Source organism: Chiloscyllium plagiosum, chromosome 2 (assembly GCF_004010195.1).
Source record: "Chiloscyllium plagiosum isolate BGI_BamShark_2017 chromosome 2, ASM401019v2, whole genome shotgun sequence".
Classification (NCBI taxonomy): Eukaryota; Metazoa; Chordata; class Chondrichthyes; order Orectolobiformes; family Hemiscylliidae; genus Chiloscyllium; species Chiloscyllium plagiosum.
Genome location: NC_057711.1, coordinates 145,850,559 through 145,868,437, shown reverse-complemented (window position 1 = coordinate 145,868,437; position 17,879 = coordinate 145,850,559). Strand labels below are relative to the sequence as shown.

The 17,879-nt window shown below is 38.5% G+C and overlaps 1 protein-coding gene across 2 annotated transcripts in view; it reads left to right on the top strand.

Moving 5' to 3' along the window:
• Positions 1-17,879, top strand: part of uba6 (ubiquitin like modifier activating enzyme 6) — a 119,010-nt gene that overhangs the window by 29,336 nt on the left and 71,795 nt on the right. For both annotated transcript variants that reach the window (XM_043720610.1, XM_043720620.1), the window contains exons 5-8: positions 3,319-3,413; positions 8,018-8,129; positions 15,443-15,523; positions 16,111-16,233. In XM_043720610.1, the coding sequence (XP_043576545.1) occupies positions 3,319-3,413; positions 8,018-8,129; positions 15,443-15,523; positions 16,111-16,233 (411 nt within the window). The remainder of the gene's footprint in view (positions 1-3,318; positions 3,414-8,017; positions 8,130-15,442; positions 15,524-16,110; positions 16,234-17,879) is intronic.

Here is a 17,879-nt window from a genome sequence, read left to right as displayed (position 1 = left end):
ACTGATGAAAATTCACTTTGTAAGTGTAGCAAACAGCATCAAAACCTTAACAGTCCTGCTTTGAAATTCAGGGAACTCTGCTCGTACTTGAACCAAGAATTCAGCTTTTTGCTTTTATTGGAACCAAAGTGTGTGCAGGTAGCACACCTGTCTTGATGGATCACGCCAGCTGATTGCAATCTCAAGTTTAAAGAAAGCAAACTTGAGTCTGCTATCAGTTGAGATGTTCAAGGCAAGTCTCTGACATGGATACTATAGAAACATTTGTGAAAGGTTCGTCAATTAGCACTGAACATACTGCTCATATCATGCTTACCTAAATTTAAGAAAACAGAGCAGTAGGTTTAACTTCAAGGTAACTGAGATAGTACTCTAATTTTGATAATTGCTTTGTCTTTGTCGATTTTCCAGTAACTCTTTCAAATACTTTAAGTTGGTGAATGTTGGTAGGTTACTTTTGTCAGAAGCAAACTTTACTCCATCTGACTTTAGGAATGCAATTTACAAAAAATGTGTGTCATCTAATCTTGTAACCCACTGTGCATGCAAACTACATTAGTTCCATTTTCTAAATGAGCTTTTCTCTTCCTTCAAAGACATTTTTAATTCACCTCATCCTTAACATCCCATCTTAAAAAAAAAAGTTGCTTATGCATTGATTTCAATATTTTGTTTCCTCCAAGTATTAGCATTTTAGAATAAAATGTTTCATATTGTAATGATGTAGTATTACTTAGTCATATTAATTGTTTCAAATATAGAGAAGGATCGGTTGTATACTTAATAGAGCTCATCAGTTTTAAAACTGATAGCTCGGGAAATTGAAAATCAGTTAAGGTCAACATCAGATGATTGATTAAAAGTCAAAACTGTCACTTTGAAAGATGTGGGAATAGGCACTACAAACTAAATCTAAATGTTGGACGCTGGCAAGCAAAGATTTATCTTTGAAAGCCAAACCTTTTAACCCAAGGAATATTTGTGCTAGTTTGTAATCTGCCTGTACCTCTGATTATGTAATGATTTGTGACTTTGATAGTATTTTTAATTTCAAGTCTTTCTTTTAATGTTAAATTACCTTAAGAAGCAACAAATGAACTTTACAAAAAGTTTAAACCCAATCAGCTTCACAAGGCTAAGACTTTTATTTAAGCACCCAAGTGCCATCAATACTGGCAGCTCCTAATTTGATTTAAATCATGACAAGTTACAGCAAAGTTAATGAAAGTGAGCAAAGGAACAGATGCGAGAGTGCAAGCAAAGCAAGTGCATAAGACGATTCACTTTTATGCACTTTGGCCAGTGTGCATGCTGAGAGATGTCTCGTATATGTATTCCACAGTATAGGAGCCCCTTGGTCTAATCTGAAAATGGCAGTAACACCTAATGGGATAAGAGTGGATGTAGGATTACAATTTGTGAATATAGAAACAGGTGTAGGTCATTTAGATCTTGAGCCTGTGACGCAATTCACTGAGATAGTAAATGATCCGTGAGGTGAGGTGAACAGAAAGAGCTAGCGATCTCAGATTTAAAGTGAGCATTCAATCTAGTATAGATTGTCATCTTCAAAAGAGAGTTCCAGACTTCTTCTTTCATTTATATATAGAAGTGTTGTTTAATCATACTTCTAAAAAAAATTGACATTAATATTTTTACATCATGTACCTTAGTCTTACATTCCCAAACAGCAAAGCTGAAGTTTCTCCTTTTCTACTATATTAAGTACTTTGATAAAATAACGTGGAACCCATTGTTGAATTCCAGGAAATACAACCTCAGATAATGTCGCAAACAGAGAATGCTGGAGAAACTCAGCAGCTCTGGCAACATCTGCAGAGAGAAATAGAGGTAATGTTTTGAGTCTGGTATGCCAGAAAATTCAGAAGATAAATCCTACTGGACTTGAAATATTTACTCTGCTTCTGACTTCACACATGCTGCCTGACCTTTCTCCAGCATTCTGTTTGTTTTCAGATTTCCAGCATCTGCATATTTTATCTTTGTTCGAGTAATTAGATCATGCCATCTTTCCTAATAAAATAACCCTGTGAATCTACTCCACAATCCCTTTAAGTCCATTATATAACTTCTAAGGTGTGGAGCCCAGAATGGCTCTCAGTACTGTATGCATTGTCCACGCAGTTTGTCATTCAGTGACATTTATTCCTCTCTGATCTCCTAGCCTAACCCCAAAAAGTGCTATTCTCCAGATCTTCCACTGAAGCAACCACCAACAATGTATTCTGAATAGTAACACCTCCATGGCTCTTTGCATCTGGAAGGGTTGGGGTTAATTGTCACTCCCACCTTCTGTCAATGGTATTTGGGCAATTTCCTTGGCCTGCTCCTTCTCTGTTTGAATGCCTCACACAACAGTGGAATTCCAAAATTCATTCTCAGCATCTGGAGGCCAGTTCTTTTGAAAGGGCATGACAGAAAGGGTGATGAGGCAGGTCTGTGTTGTCTGGAAATGAATAAAATAATATAACTATTTTATATGGAACTGCAAGGAAACATACCTACCATGCTTCCCGCATGACTGGAAGGATGTTTTTATTTTATTCACTTGTGGGACATGGGTGTCGCTGGCTGGCCAGCATTTATTGTCCGTCTTTAGTTGTCCTTGAGAATGAGCTGCCACAGGCCAGATATTTCATTTCTTTGTTGACACTTCGTAGCGCTACAACTGAGTGACTTGCTAAGCTATTTAAGAGGGCAATTCAAAGTCAACCATGTTGCTGTGAGTCTGGAGTCACATGTTGGCCAAACCAGGTGAGGATAATAGACTTCGCTAAAGACATGAGCTCACCAGGTGAGTTTTTCAGACAGTCATTAGATTCTTAATTTTAGACATTTATTGAATTCAAATTCCATCGTTTGCCGTGGCAAGATTTGAACTCTGATTCCAGAAGATCACCTGAGTTTCTGAATTAATAATCTAGTGATAATACCACTTGGCCTCCACTTCATTGGTTGCAGAATATTTTAGGGCAACTAGAATTCATAAGATAAATATATATAAATTAAATATTTTAGTTTTAAAAAATAAAAAAAATTAAAGAATATGTAAATAGATTTTTTATCTGCATCTTTGTCCTTATTTTGTGTGCAAGCTAATTTGCTTGTTTGATTTTGAAATGGAATTGACCACATGTTACTTCTTTGCTCCTCTATCTACAATGAAGGCAGGGAATGGCCCTGATGCTACAAAACTCTCCCTTTTAAATTTCAGATATTGTAATGTTTGAGGTAACATTACCTTGTTTAATGTGACAAATGCTGATTTGTGAATATGTTTCTTTCTCCTTGGCCTAGTCACTGACCGTCCATGACACCAAGACATCTGAAACATGGGACCTAGGCACTAACTTCTTTCTGCATGATAATGATGTGAGCAGTCACAGAAACAGGTAAGCATTACATTCACAATGCTGAAAATCTGACTTAGAGTCAAAGCGATGTACAGCATGGAAATAGACCCTTCAGTCCAACTTGTCCATGCTGACCAGATATCCCAATCCAATCTAGTCCCACCTACCAGCACCTGACCCATATCCCTCCAAACATCCAGCACTTCCTCCTCTGTAATTTGGACATTTTTCAAGATGTCACCACCTATTTTCCTACCTTCTATATCTTCCATGTCCTTTTCCACAGTAAACACTGATGCAACCTACTCATTTAGTATCTCTCCCATCTCCTGCAGCTCCACACAAAGGCCAACTTGCTGATCTTTGAGGGGCCATGTTCTCTCCCTAGTTATTCTTTTGTCCTTAATGTATTTGTAAAATCCCTTTGGATTCTCCTTAATTCTATTTGCCAAAACTATTTCATGTCCCCTTCTTGCCCTGCTGATTTCCGGTTATGTATACTCCTCCTGCCTTTATACTCTTCTAAGGATTCACTCGATCTATCCCGCCTATACCTGACATATACTTCTTTTTCTTAAACTGGAATATACTGTCTCTGGACTCTCGTTATCTCATTTCTAAAGGCTTCCCATTTTCTAGTTGTCCTTTTTACCTGTGAATATCTGTCTCCAATCAGCTTTTGAAAGTTCTTGCCTAATACCATCAAAATTAGTCTTCCTCTAATTTAGTGCTTCAACTTTTCGATCTGGTCTATCCTTTTACGTCACTCTTTTAAAATTAGTAGAATTATGGTTGCTATCCCCAGGGTGCTTCCCCACTGACACCTTAGTTACCTACCCTGCCTTATTTCCCAAAAGTAGATCAAGTTTTGAACCTTCATTAGTAATTACATCCACATACTGAATCAGAAAATTTTCTTGTACACACTTAATAAATTCCTCTCCATCTAACTAAGCTCTTAACACTATGGCAGTCCCAGTCGACACCGACAGACATTTTGTGCAGTGAATTTGTACTTGCAGAGTTACATTGTACTTTGCTCAAAAACTGCATGAATTCATGTAAGACTCTGTTAACTCACTTTTTAGATTAGAATCAGTCCAAACATTATGGCACAGACAGAGAACACAGTAGGCTAACACCTTCATATTGTCTGGCTAACACCAATTGTTACAGTTCACCTGAGAATGTAACTCTTTAAACCTGTTGGACTGTAACCTAGTGTTGTGAGATTTTTAACTTTGTACACCTCTGCCCAACACCGGCATCTCCAAATCATGTCCTTCCTGTAGCATTTGTATCCTGGAACATTAAGTTGCCAGTCCCGTCCAACCCTGAGCCACGTTTCTGTAATTGGAACTATATCCCAGTCCCATGATCCTAACCATGCCCTGAGTTCATCTGCTTTCCCTATTATTGCCTGTTGCATTGAAATAAATGTAGTTTAATTTATCAGTTCTACCTCGTTCTCTGTTTTGTCCCTGCCTGCCCTGACTGTTTGACTCGCCTTTGTTCTCAACTGTACCAGTCTCAGATTGATCTGTTTCCTCACTATCTCCCTGGGAAACTACCCCCCCCCCCCCCAGCAAATCTTGTTCAGATCACCTCTACCCCAGAAGACATTCCAATGATCCAAAAATGTGAATCCTTTTCTCTCACACCAGCTCCTCAGCCATGCATTCATCTGCTGTATCCTCTATTCCTGTCCTCACTTGCTCGTAGCACCTGGAGTAATCCAGATATTACTACTCTCGAGGACCTCCTTTTTAAATTCCTGCTTAACTGACTATTCCCCTTTTAGAATTTCATCCTTTTCCCTTCCTATGTCGTTGGTTCCAATGTGTACAATGACCTCATGCTGGTCCCTTTCCTCCTTGAGAACATTCTGTGCCCTCTCTCAGACTCAGGATCTAAACTTTGGATTTAGGCTGTTGTCAGGAGCAACCATTTTATGCATGCTTTTATTAACCACAAAATGGCTTCTCAGTGCAAAGTAATATAACATGGTTGCTCCTGACAACAGCCTAAATCCAGATTTTAGATCCTCAAGACATCTTTGATTCTGGCACCAGAGAGGCAACACATCATTCTGGTTTTTTCCCTGCTGGCCACAGAAACGTCTGTCTGTGCCTTGGACTAGAGAGTCCCCTAATGCAATCAATCTTTTGGAACCTGACGTACGCCTCTTTGCATGAGAGCCAGTCTTGATACCAAAAACTTGGCTGTTCATGCTACATTCCCCTGTGAATCCATCGCTGCCTACATTTTCCAAAACTGCATACTTGTTTAAAATGCAGATAGGCACAGCAGACTGAAAAATGTGTTGCTGGAAAAGCGTAGCAGGTCAGGCAGCAGCCAAGGAGCAGGAGAATCGACGTTCGGGCATAAGCCCTTCTTCAGGAATGAGGAAGGTGTGCCAAGCAGGCTAAGATAAAGGGTAGAGAGGAGGGACTTGGGGGAGGGGCGTTGGGAATGCGATAGGTGGAAGGAGGTTAAGATGAGGGTGATAGCCTGGAGATGGGGTGGGGGCGGAGAGGTAGAGAAGAAGATTGCAGGTCAAAAAGGCGGTGCTGAGTCCGAGGGTTGGGACTGAGATAAGGTGGGGGGAGGGGAAATGAGGAAGCTGGAGAAATCTGCATTCATCCCTTGTGGTTGGAGGGTTCCTAGGTGGAAGGTGAGGCGCTCTTCCTCCAGGCGTCATGTTGCCATGATCTGGCGATGGAGGAGGCCAAGACCCCTGCATTACCTGTCTACTTCCTTTAGCTTTCCTGGAGTTAACCCATCTGTGAGACTGTATGTGAGACTTTTCTTCCTTCCTATAACTACCATTCATTATACTCCCTTGCTCTTGTAAATTCTTCATTGCCTCTAACTGTCGCTCCAATTCGATCTGGTAGGATTCGCAACCAATGACATTTATTGCAGATAGAATCCTCAGTAACACATAAACTCTCCCTAAACTCCCACATCTAACAAGAAGAGCATATCACTCTACTAATGGCCACTTCTGCTTCTTCCAATTTGTAAACCCAGAAAATATTATTCCTCTATAAAACTCTGCTCCAGGCTAACTTAATACTTATGACTTATATTTGTAAGTTTAATTGAGAGACATATCTCAATAAAACATATAATCAAGAAATAATCTACTCTACTCACTACTGCAGACTTACAGCAAGACCACACTTAAAACTTCACATATCTGTTTCTTTGCTGTGACCTCTCCCAAACAGATTCCTTCAAGATCAGTTGTGAATCTCACTGTATGTTAATATTTCTAGATGCACTCCGATATCCAGCGATACATGAATTTAACAGCAAATGCAGTAACTGTGCAGGTTCACTATTGAACTGAAATAAGTGCAGTCCTAAAATGTAACATTATTTAATTATTTCAACTATGTAAAATATTTCTTTACCAATGCATCCAAAGTACATTTCTATGTTGTTTTAGTACCAGCTATTAGAAAATATACCTAATTAAATATGAAATGTTATGTATATATTTGCATCTAATCATCATACAAGTTAAACGTCTGTGTAAAACTGGGAGGAACATGACACTTTAAATGTTGACCTGTGATTATAACTTATTTTCAAAATACAAGTGCACTTCATTAAATTTGTCATAAATGTTCTGTCACCCACTTGGTCCTGTCAAGATGTTGGCATTCAGACATTTGTTCTGAATTGTGCATCTGCAAGGGGTAAATTCACACTGTAACACTTCCAGTTGACTTATTCATCATTCTTGTTAAGGGTTTAGTTTCTTTTAGCAATTAATAACAGTACTATCTGAACACTTTTCATAGATTATAAGTTCTGATTTTTGTATATCGCCTTGCCTCGAGGTAATCCAAACTAACAGTTCAGTGCAGTACTGAATAGGGTTGCACTGATACCATCTCTTATAAAAAGCATTAAACTATGGTATCTCGGGTGGCTGTAATAGATTTCATGCCACAATTTGCAGAAGAGAAAAGTGGTCTGGGCTAGATTTATTCCTCAGCCAACATCACTGAAACTGTTATTTTGTTTCTGTTGTGGGATCTTGCAGTTTGTAAGTAGGCTGCCACATTCCTTACATTTCAACAAAACTTCAAAAGTAATGAAGTTGCTGAAAAGCATTGAGATTTGCTAAGTTTGAGGAAGATGCTATGTAAGTACAAGCTTTCCCTTTCCTCCCTCACTATCCTAGTCTTCCTTTATTTTATCTTTTTTTTCTTTAATAAGGATTCAAACAGATTTTCCAACTGTGTGCCCCACTTAAACCCAATTTGTGCACACAGCGATGCTTAACCTCAGAAGACAGTAAAACTGTACAAGTTTTCCATTGTCTAATTTTTGTTTGTGTGCATGAAAGCAAGAAATGGCACTGACATTGTGAGAAGACTATTTTGTAAACTTCAGATTTTTTTTTCTTTCCAATCCAGTAAGTGTTTTTCATAGTGTTCATGGAAGCAGATTCTCATTACTTAAGTGGTAGGCTATTTTGCTTAATGCAAATATTTACTCCAATTTTTCTCTCCTATCTGAAAGTGTCCACTTGTTTTTGCGTGAAGTACTAAAAGTATAGGCAAGAATTGAATAATTTATTACAATGTTCTAAAAGGTGATTAGTTTCTTAATTATTTAATTTGCAGAGCTGAGGCGACTGTTTTACAACTTGCAGAGCTGAATCCTTATGTCCAGGTCAACGTATCCAATGCTCTTTTGGACGAAAATACAGATCTTGGCTTCCTGCAGCATTTTCAGGTATTAATACAAGATTTTAAAATAATCCATTACTTTACGCTGTCTTTGTTATTACTAAATACTCATGGAGCTGTGCTTTGTCTTGACTACTTTTAGCTGATCAGTAATCGGCTAAACTACCTCAGCAGTAAAATGGTCTAGGTTTGGACTGTCTTCATAACTTTTATTGTTAAAAGAAAAGTTGGTTTATAGTGTTCTGATGTTCTGGTTCTTTAAAATTCATGTTGACAATCCCCTTGCCTCGCACAAACAATCTATTATTTTCTGACACCTTGAGTATGCACAAGGAGCCAACTAGAGCATGTAGGAATTTTACACTAGCATAAGAGTTTTAAATTTGGAGTGCTGGTGAACAAGAAGCTTGAGGGAATAGGTGAATAAGGTTTGGAGATATGGGCAACAGAGGTGGCTGCAGGATTACAGGAGAATGTTGGATTAAACGAATCAAGAGGTAAAGTATAGATGTGGTTTCTACTATGAATGAGTTGAGGCAGAGCAGAAACAAACTGAGATTAAAAGTATGTGGTCTTGAAAGAAAGTGTATTGATCAAAAACTTGGATCAGGGTTTGCTTGACATGATGTTCAGGAGCACCAACTGATTTAGATGGGAACCAAGAATAGTTTTTTGAACAGCTTCTAAGTTAATGGTTCAGGAACATGTATAATGTCTGACAACACTGATTTAAAATTATCACCACGAATTGTTGACCTCTTAGAAACTACTTATATCCAATCCCATAACTCCATCTGTCTCTATTCTGACCAGACTGGATTGTTATTTAAACCTTATCCTTGCTTTAATTTTTTTTGCAGTGATGGGTACACTGGGAAGCAGATTGGCAACATGAGTTTTTAACAAGTGCACTGGGTTGAAACGTCAGCAAGAGAGATTAGTATAATTGGAATAACATCATGCAAAGAAAAAGTACTGAGTTCTTAATGAGGCCTTTGCAAACTGCTGACAGTGGCATAGACAGAATCTGTTTGCTTAACCGAGAGGAAGTCTAGCCTGAATGGTACAAGAGAATAGAAAGGTCAAGATTGTTTGGAAGATTTAGGCTAAGGATCGGAATGCAAGTAGCATGGGGATGGTTGGTGACAAAATATCCATGAAGAAAGAAATGAAAGTAAGCACTATGAGCTAAAGGAAAGGGATTAACACAAAAGCAAGTGGTCTTGTTTTAATGCAAAGCGTTCTGTAGTTCGATGATGAGTCAGGAGGGAAATCAATAAGAAAAGGAAATAAAAGTACTGAAAAAGACAGCCAAGATATGCACGCAAATGTACAATTCGAGTAACAGATGTAGCTAAAATTAGAATGAATATATCCTGGTTGGAAATTGGGGCAGGGAAGTCAATCAGGGCCCAATAACTAGCTCTAAGGGTCTGATGTTCTCAGCTTGAGGGCAGACCCCACTAGACTTTTAGTGTGGGTATAACCAGAAGCTTGCACCAGGGGCACCAATGGGGCTCGTGGTTGCTGTCCCTGACCTTGGTTGGAAACTGTAGGAAGAAGACAACAAAGAAAGCCCAATATTTAAATTCAGCATTCCTTCAGTGATGTGAAATTGACTTTGAAATGGAGTCAAGTTGAGTAGGTTAAGAGATATGTGCCAGTGAGTCAATGAATGGATTGAGGAGTCATTTATGAATTCTTAAGCAGTTATAGATTTGCCTTGAAAATTAAGGAGTAGGAAAAAATAACAGTAGGCTAAATTTGAGCTTTTCTAATTAATTCACAGGGTAGGTATTGCTGGCTAGGATAGTGTTCATTGTCCATTTGTAGCCGACCTTGAGGTGAACATGGCTTTTTTGAACTGCTGCAGGTCATATGGTGTAGATATACCATCATGCAGTTAGCAAGGAAGATCCATAATTTTGGTCCAATGACAGTGAAGGAATAGTAGTTAGTAGAATGGTGCATAACTTGGAGGAGAACTTGCAGTTCTCCAAAGCATCTGTTGCTGTTGTCCTTCTAGGTATCAAAAGTCATAGGTTTGAAATATACTGTCAGAGAAGGTTTGGTGAGTTGCTGCAGAGGGTACATACTGCTGCCACTGTGTATTCGTTGTGATGGAGATAAATATTGAAGATGTAGGATAGGGTGCCATCAAATGGGTTGCTCTTTCCTGGATGATGTCAAGCTTCCTCAGAATTTGAAGCTGTACTCATCCAGACAAATAGAGATTGTTCCACTATACTCTTGACTTGTGCTTTGTACATCTTGGACAAGCATTGGGGAGATGGGAAGTGTTTTATTTGCTGCAGAATTCCCAGCCTCTATTGTGCTTTTGTAGCCATAGTGGCTGATCCATTTCATTTTCTGGACAGTGGTAGCAGGGGGATTCAGCCAATATAATATCAAAATAATTTCAAAGATGGTGATTATTTCCCAGTGCTTATATGGTGTGCAGGAGCTAACACCAGAGGTATGTGGACAGCTTCCGTATCTGAAGAACCAGAAATGTTACTGAACGTTTTGAAATCATCGGCAACATCTCCAATTCTGTCCTTATAACAAAAGGGAAGGTCATTGATGAAGCAGCTGAAGGTCATTGACTGCCACCATTGCCAGTATGTCTTGCCTTAGATAAGGAGTCCAAAACTGTTCACAGTATTCTAGCTGTTGTCTGACTGATGTCTTGTGTCGTTTTAGCAAAACCTTTTATACTCCATTCCCTTGATAATAAAAACCAGCATTCCACCTACCTTCCTTATTACCTGCTGAATTTAACTGCTAGTTTTACGTATTTAATGCAGAATTCTTAAATCTCTCTGTTCTGTAGCAGTTTTTTTCAATTTAAATAAAATTCAGTTCTCCATTCTTCCTGCCAGAGTACACTACCTCACATTTTCCCACATTATATTCCATCTGCCAAGTTTTTGCCCACTTGCTTAACCTGTCTCTATCCCTCTGCAAACTCTGTATTCTTCTCACTACTTGTCTTCCCAATTTGTTTGTGTCAGCTGCAAACTGGCTATGAAACATTCATTTTTTCTCATCCATGTCTTGAATATTTATTGTAAATTACTATGGTCCCATTATTGTAATTACACAGATTGCCATCCTGAAAATGCCCCCATTATCCGAACTCTGTCTCTTGTATTAGTTAGCCAGTATTATATCCATGCTAATAAACTACCTCTAACACAATTAGTTATCTTAAGTACCTTAATCTGTCATATCTTATCATAAGAAATAGGAACAGGAGTAGGCTGATTGGCTCCTTGAGCCTGTTTCACCATTCAATAGGATCATGGCTGATCCAACATTCTTCACATCCACTGTCCTGCTCTATTCCCTTAATCCTTGATTTTCCTAATTGATAATCTATCTATCTCAACCTTAAGTTTACATTGGGATTCTGCCCCCACAGCTCTCCATGGTAGGGAGTTTCAAAGACATACAACCTTCAGAGAAGAAATTCCTCCTGTTCCCAGTCTTAAATTGGCACCCCATTATTCTGAAACTATGTCCTCTGTCCCTATACTCTCCCAGGAGGGAAAGCATTATCTCAGCATTTATCCTGTCAAGCCCCTTAAGAATCCTGTATGTTTCAGTGCGATCACATTTCAATCCTCTAAACTCAAAAATCATACAATACCAGATTATAGTCCAACAGGTTTATTTGGAAACAGTAGCTTTCGGAGCACTGCTCCTTCTTCAGGTGGTTGTGGAAGTTAAGATCATGCTCACAGATCTTATAGCCATCGGAGTCCAGTGTCATGGAGATGTGATACAGTAAACAATCTTAGATTAAAACTTTCATCTTTTATAATGGGATATGCTGGTTTCTGTTCTTTGATATGTAAATCCCAGAACTACTTTTAAATTACATCTCAAACTAGCTCATGTTTTTAAACAATAGGTGTGAAGTCTGTGTCCCAATGCTATGTCAGACTGATAAACCCTCTGTATAATTTTACAGAGTTTTACATGGATTCATCCAGCAAAATAAAATGTCATTCTGCAAAAATTGTTGGACTATAACCTGGTGGTGTGTGATTTTTAACTTTGTCCACCCCAGTCCAACATCGGTACCTCCAAGTCCTCTAAACTCCTGTGAGTAGAATCCAAACTTGTTTAGGCTTTGCTTAGGGGAATTAAGGGAGGAATTATGAGACTCCTTGCAGAAATATTTGCATCATCTATAACTATGGGTGAGGTGCCTGATGATTGGAGGGTAGCTAATGTTTAATATTTGTTTAAGAAAAGTTGTAAGGAGAAACTGGGGAACAATAGACATGTGAGTCTGCCTTCAGTTGTGGGTAACTTGTTGGAGGTGATTATAAAAGTTAGGATTATTGGACATTGAGAGAGGCAAAACTTGATTAGGGATTGTCAGCATGGTTTTGTGCAAGGAAAATAGTGTCTCTCAAACTTGTTTGAATTTTTTGAGGAACTCACCAAAAAGGTGGTTGATGGCAGAGCAGTAGACATTGTCTATTTGGATTTTAGTAAAGTCTTTGACACGGTTCTGTGTGGTAGACTAATTAGTAAAGTTAGGTCATATGGGATTCTGGGTGGGCTTGCCAGTTGGATGCTTATGGCAGGAGACAGAGAGTAATGTTGGAGGGTTGCTTTTCGGACTAGAGACCTGTGACCAGCAGTGTTCCACAGGGATTGGTGCTGGGTCCTGTTTTATTTGTCATTTATATAAATGATTTGGATGAGAATATGGAAGGTATAGTTAGTAAGTTTGCAGATGGCACCAAGATTGACTACAATGCAATCACTTACTTCCTTCAATCATTACTATACACTGTTAGCAGTCGTGGTCCCAACACTGATCCCTGTGGAACCAAACTGAAAAGGAACTCCTTACCCCACTCACTGTTTCTTACTCATTATCCAATTCTCTATCCACATTAATGTGCTACCTCTGACACCATGGTTCTTATATTACAACTTAATCTTTTGTAAGGTACCTTTTCATATGCCTTTTGGAGGTCCAAATGAATAATGGTTCCCTCTAACAACTCTGGTTTGTATGATTTCAAATAAGCTCGAATATATTAGTCCGACATGATTTCCCTTTCATGAAGTCATGCTGACTGCTGGATTAGATTATGATTTTCCAAATGTTCTGCTATTATTTCCTCAAATTTATATTTACATTTTTCCAACAATAGATGTTAGGCTAATTGGCATCTCAAGCACCTTCTGAAAATCCAAATTTATTCCTTCCCCTTTATTAATGCTACTTTTTACGTCCTCTCAGAATTCTAGTAAATCTTTCAGGCATGATTTCCCCTCCATAACGCTATAAATTCTGCTTAATCATAATGTGTTTCTAAAAGATGCAATTGCAGTGTATTTATACTAGAATTTGCCATTTTTCCAATAATAGACTTTAAGCTAAATGGCCCACATTTTGTCTCTTTAACATGTTAAATAAGTGTTACGTTGGCGGTTTTCCCATCCTGTAGAAGTTTTTGTGTCTGGCTGAAAGTGAGATAGGAACTGTTGAAGACAATTTCCAAGCTGGCTGAGAAGGTCTAAAATCAGCAAAGTTGTAGGAATAGTTCGGAAACAATAAGGAGCTAAATGCTTTCCCAAAAGGGGGATGGTCTGGGATGTTAGTAGTTTGTTATTTGAAAAGGAACTCTGAACAGCTGGGTCATTAGGATTGAGGGTTGCAGAGTTCAGAGCTGAGAACGTACGTATTTGTGAAACTTGAAGATGTTAGGTTGAATTCTTGTATGAATAAATAGCAGCATAATATGGAACTTTAGATTAGATTCCCTACACTGTGGAAACAGGCAAATTGGCCCAACAAGATCACTCTGACCCTCCAAAGAGTAACCCACCCAGACCAATTTCCCTCTGACTAATGATGGGCAATTTAGCATGGTCAGTTCACCTGATCTGCCCATCTTTGGGCTGTGGGAAGAAACTAGAGCACCCGGAGGAAACCCACGCAGACACAGGGAAATGTGCAAACCCCACACAGTCACCCGAGATGGGAATTGAACCTGGGTCCCTGGCACTGTGAGGCAGCACTGCTAACCACTAAGTGACCGTGCCACCCTACACTTTGGCCAAACTGTGTTGCATACCATTGAGTCATTTGAATGCTTGTGGTTGTGTAAGATGTATCTTTGTTGTAGCAACTATTTAAATTCTCATTTTTTTGGTATCATTTTCGTGTTAGTCATTGTTTAATTCAAATTGGTTTTGAGTCACAATGAAGTAAAAATGCAAAAAGCAAAATTATGTTCAGTTTCTTTTTTTTGGGGAGAGGATGTTCAGAATTGTTATTTCAATTTCAGGTTCCCTCATGGGTACAAAGGTTTGTCAAAAAGGCTAATGAAATGTTAACAATTACTTAAAGGGGTTTAGGTGTAAAGAGGTGGCAGTGATCCTTCAGTTACACAATCTTGTTTAGATTCCATGGGCTATTTTGGACACTGCACCTCAGGAAGAATATATTGGCTGTAAAAGTGGTAAATAATACACAGATTTGCCCCAGAGATACCAGGCCTACAAGGTGTTAAGCAGTAAGGATAGATTGTATAGACATAACTTGGAGTAGTTTTGAAGCTTGAGAAATTTAGTTGAGGTATTTAAAAAGATTTGATAGTATAGATGCGGCAAAACTATTTTCTCTGGTGGGTAAATCCAGGGCTATTTCTGAAATGGTCTAACTCTAATTTTAGGAGTGAAATTATGAAATGGCACTTCACATCAATGGTAGAATTCTTTTCCCTCAAAGGGTGTGACTGGTGGATCAGTTTTTTTTCTGTTTAGCTAGTATTTTGTTAGACAGGTTTATGTAGGAGTGTGGATCAAAAGGTGGTAAACAGGGTTGAGGTGTAGACCAACTATGATCTAATTGAATGGTGGAGCAGGTGGTAAGGGCAGAATGGCAATATATCTTTTTTAAGAATATTGGCCTCGTTGAGTAGTATAAATAAATCAATCTATATTTCAAAGGATGATTGAATAGAACCAGCAGCTGTGGGATGTAAGTGGAATGTGTGGAGCCCTTCAGTGTTAGCATAGAGTTTGAATAAAGGAGTCAAAAGTTGAGGATGTAGGAGCAGGCCAGATACTAAAATTAAGACAACATTTTCACAAAACATTTCACAAAATCATGTGATTTGTATTGAATGAAATATTGTTTCTTTCCCCCGAGATGGGTTGGGATGGCATTCTCAATTATGAAATCTTATGTAAGTTTGATTGCAAGCTAGAAATTCTTGTTGGCAATACATTAATCTTGCAAGCAGTTCCGTGATGTAAAGCAACAGTCTTCTTTGAATGGTGCTAGAGTTGAACTCATATTGATTTGAGTTTTTTTCCCCACAGTGTGTAGTTTTAACAGAGACTAGACTTTCACTTCAAAAGAAGATAAATGACTTTTGCCGTTCACAGCAACCACCAATCAAGGTATGGCTTTTGTAGTATTGTACTAGTTTAGAGCATTTCAGTGTCTTTTTATTCCCCTGTTCTTTGTTTTGGTTCTGGGAGTTTGTCTGCAGTGAATTTAACTTTCTATGTTGTATAATATTGCAAAAAGAGAAATGGAAAATTTGGTTATTCAAAACTAATGTTCCATGGAGCGATAAGAATTGACATGTAAGCCAAATGCATGAAGACTGGTGTTAAACCACACAGGTTAATAGAAACTTTACATTTAGATCCTGTTTTGGTTTTAATTGATATTTACTTCTGAGTAGAGAATTATTGTTGTAACCAATAGTAAAAGTATTATAATGGGTGTGATATGTATAAAATGATGAGTGTTGAATATGTTAATCTGTCTAATTTCAGAGCATTGGGTTAAAAATAGCACCAGATTTCTGTTTCTTGAACAAAGGACTAATGTTTGCAGTGATTGCAAAAATGTTGTAAGCTTGTTGAAAGCAGCAGCATGGAATAGATCGCAGTCAGAAGAAACTTGGTACTTTTATGTTTGAACTACCAGTTCAACTGGATGTGTTATTGATGGGAATTTTGTGCATTTCTTTTTCTAGTTCATTAGTGCTGATGTATATGGAGTGTTTTGCCGTGTGTTCTGTGATTTTGGGGATCAGTTTGAAGTAGCTGATCCAAATGGAGAGGAGCCAAAAGAAATCTTTATTCAAAGTATCACACAGGTAATAATCTGCAGAAAATAACAACTTTGCTGGCCTGCAACATTTCATATTAGCTCACAATGCTGTTTGTTTGTCCAGTGTTATTATAGAAAAACATTGCTCACGATTTCACAAGGATGAATTGTTAAATTAATTGTGCACAGATAAATCTGATACTGGTGTAACTGATCAGTGATAAAATAATCTTATAAACAGGGGGCAAACGTTTAGAAATAATTGGTTCCTATGCTACTGCTCATTTGTAGCATAGGGGTCTGTAGTATGAGAGCGGTCAGCCACTGATTGGCTTATGGGTAGCAACAGGAGACAATTATTTTCTAGTTTCTTGCCTTAAATGTTGCGGTCATGGCATAGCTCTGGGTGCTGTGACATGACTTTGTTTACCTGCTGCTCCATTTTTAGGCTGGATTAATCTCTGCATTAAGCAGCTTTCAGAAATTAGATCTTGTAGGTACAAAACAGTAACCAATATTGGCTGTAATTTAGTTCAACTGAGACTGAGTCTAAAAGCAAAATAATCATTTATGTGGATAAATAATATATACACTGTGATCTATATTAATGCATGCTGTAATGGTTGAACGATGCAACATATTCTAATTTCTCCAACACATTTATCATTCATCCTGTGACTCTCCACTATTTAATAAGTGCAAATTACATCTTCAATGGCAGATGTTTCTAATGATGAATAGATGTTTTCTGAGAAGTGCAAAATTTAGGCCAGATGCAATTGTATGTTATATGCAGGTCATAAGGAAGCAATTTCCATGAAATGCAACAACCACAAGTCAAGAAATTATTTAAGTGTAATCAATATTTTAAACACCATTTTTAGATTACATACAGTGTGGAAACAGGCCCTTCGGCCCAACAAGTCCACACCGACCCGCCGAAGCGTAACCCACCCATTCCCGTACATTTACCCCTTTACCTAACACTACGGGCAATTTTAGCATGGCCAATTCACCTGACTTGCACATCTTTGGACTGTGGGAGGAAACCGGAGCACCCGGAGGAAACCCACACAGACACGGGGAGAACGTGCAAACTCCACACAGTCAGTCGCCTGAGGTGGGAATTGAACCCGGATCTCTGGCGCTGTGAGGCAGCAGTGCTAACCACGTGCCACCGTGCCGCCCACCATGTTTAGCAAACAGATTGAAAATTGTGAGAAAATGCAATTTGGCAGATAAAACCTGCACCTTCCACACAGAATAGGCACATGTTGCAGAACATGATCTTAAACTTCAGGGAAAATAATGCAAAAACTTCAGAATGTCTATGCACCACAAATTCTGCTGCAATGCATAAACTATAGTGCCTTGCTCGTTAGACCACAGCAGTTCTGAGCCACCGAGTTTTACAGAAAATTCGATTAGGAAGAGTGAAATAAGCAAGTAAGGAAAGAATTGATTTTTAGAAAAAATGCTATTGGTGGATTGATGGAATATTGATTTTATTTCTTCTGGCACCTGTGCTCTCAACTGACATCAGTTGACTTACTGGCATGTGCAATCTGCTGCCCTCCCTTGGATGTTAGTGCTTGTTATGATTTTCTGACACTGAAAGATTCCATTGTGCATGCGGAAAGTTCTAGATGTGCACACTTTGTGAGATGCCCTGCCAGTAAAGAAGACCTGTCA